Below are 1,532 nucleotides of genomic sequence, written 5' to 3'. Positions count from 1 at the left end.
TGTTATAAGAAAACAAATGTAATTATCAGCAGCAATAACAAACGTATTTTATTCCTCAAAGGACTACATCTCAGTTCTTGTTAATCTTACTTTAACCCCTAAGGCATATAGGGGTTGCCAGCGTTAATAAAATTCGGACCATTTCTCATCACAAAAACATATTGGTTTAAATTCTACATGCAAAGGCTAGAACAACCGCCCTTTCAGCGTTTTGATAGCTGTACCTTTGTGTTGACAGTCTGTGCATGTCGCTTTTTCTCTCTCTGTCTCTCTTTCTGCCTTTGTATGATTTTTTTTTCTGCCTCTCTGTCTCTTTTCCTCCGTTCTCTCTTTCTAACAGTCGATTCATCGTTTTGTCCCTCTGTCTATCTCAGCCTTCTTTCTTTCTTTCTTTCTTTCTTTCTTTCTTTCTTTCTCTCTCTCTCTCTCTCTCTGTCTCTCTCTGTCTGTCTCTCTCTGTCTGTCTGTCTGTCTGTCTGCCTTGCAGTCATTTGCTATTATGAGTCATAGTAGAATGGCATTGTAATTGCAGTGACAGTAGTGGTAACACAATTAGAAGTAGCAGTTGTAGTTGTAGTAGTAACAATAGAAGTAATAGTACTATCAATTGTGTAGTTGTAATAGTAGTAGTAATAGTAGTAGTTGTAGTAGTAGTAGTAATAATAGTAGTAGTAGTAGCAGTAGCCGTAATAAAACTAGTAGTCATAGTAGTAGTAGTAGAAATAGTAGTAATAGTAATAGTAGTAATAGTAGTAGTAGTAGTAGTAGTACTAGTAGTAGCAGCAGCAGGAGCAGGAGCAGCCGTAATAAAACTGGTGGCAATGGTAGTAATTGCAATATTAGTAGTTGTTATCGTATTAACAGTGACCGAAATAGCAACAGGACGAATAGTATGAATACTTGCAGTGATGAGAAGTGCAGTAATCCTATTCACTGACACCATTAGTCCTACTACAATCACCATCACCACCATCATTACACCGAGGTCATCTTCCTCCACCAGTACTCATTCCCATCACACGTTCATCTAAGTGAAGTTTTGAAAAGTGGCTCGCAATTGACACGCAGCAATCAGTGTTGGTGAGGAAAGAAGTGCTGTGAATTTTGCGATAACGTGAGCAGTCTCCTTTCGCACAATTATGTATTTTTTGTTCCATTTTTTTTTCCTTCAAACGTATTGCTGTTATTGTACCTTGAGGCTGTCGGATGGGTTTGTTCTTTTCGTTGTTATTTCTCTTGTTTTTCTTCCTCTTTGGATTATTTTTATTCTGTTATAATCATCTTTTTTTACTATGATTATTATCCTCTTGTCCGAATTCTTTGACCGTTTTATTTTCTTATTCTTCAAATATGTTTACATCTTTATTTATTTTTTTCTATTTATATTCCTACTCCACTATTTCATCTCCTTTTTCTTTTTTAAACTTTCTCCTTTTTTGTTTTACATTTCATTTCCATTTTTAGATTTTTATTTCTCTTAATTCTTCTTTTAAAATTTCCGTTAATTTTCTTCCTTTAATTCTCTTCTATTT

At 34.9% G+C, this 1,532-nt stretch overlaps 1 protein-coding gene across 1 annotated transcript in view; it reads right to left on the bottom strand.

Annotated features, from left to right (window-relative positions):
• LOC138860532 (N66 matrix protein-like) overlaps positions 1–247 on the bottom strand; it is a 2,007-nt gene extending 1,760 nt beyond the window's left edge. Inside the window, exon 1 of the mRNA XM_070118121.1 lies at positions 225–247. Coding sequence (XP_069974222.1) covers positions 225–247 — 23 coding nt within the window. The remainder of the gene's footprint in view (positions 1–224) is intronic.
• Positions 248–1,532: the final 1,285 nt, after the last annotated feature.

The sequence above is a fragment of the Penaeus vannamei genome, chromosome 41 (assembly GCF_042767895.1).
Source record: "Penaeus vannamei isolate JL-2024 chromosome 41, ASM4276789v1, whole genome shotgun sequence".
In the NCBI taxonomy this organism is placed as follows: domain Eukaryota; kingdom Metazoa; phylum Arthropoda; class Malacostraca; order Decapoda; family Penaeidae; genus Penaeus; species Penaeus vannamei.
The sequence above is the reverse complement of the archived record's forward strand: the minus strand, read 5'-3'. Positions and strand labels throughout refer to the sequence as shown.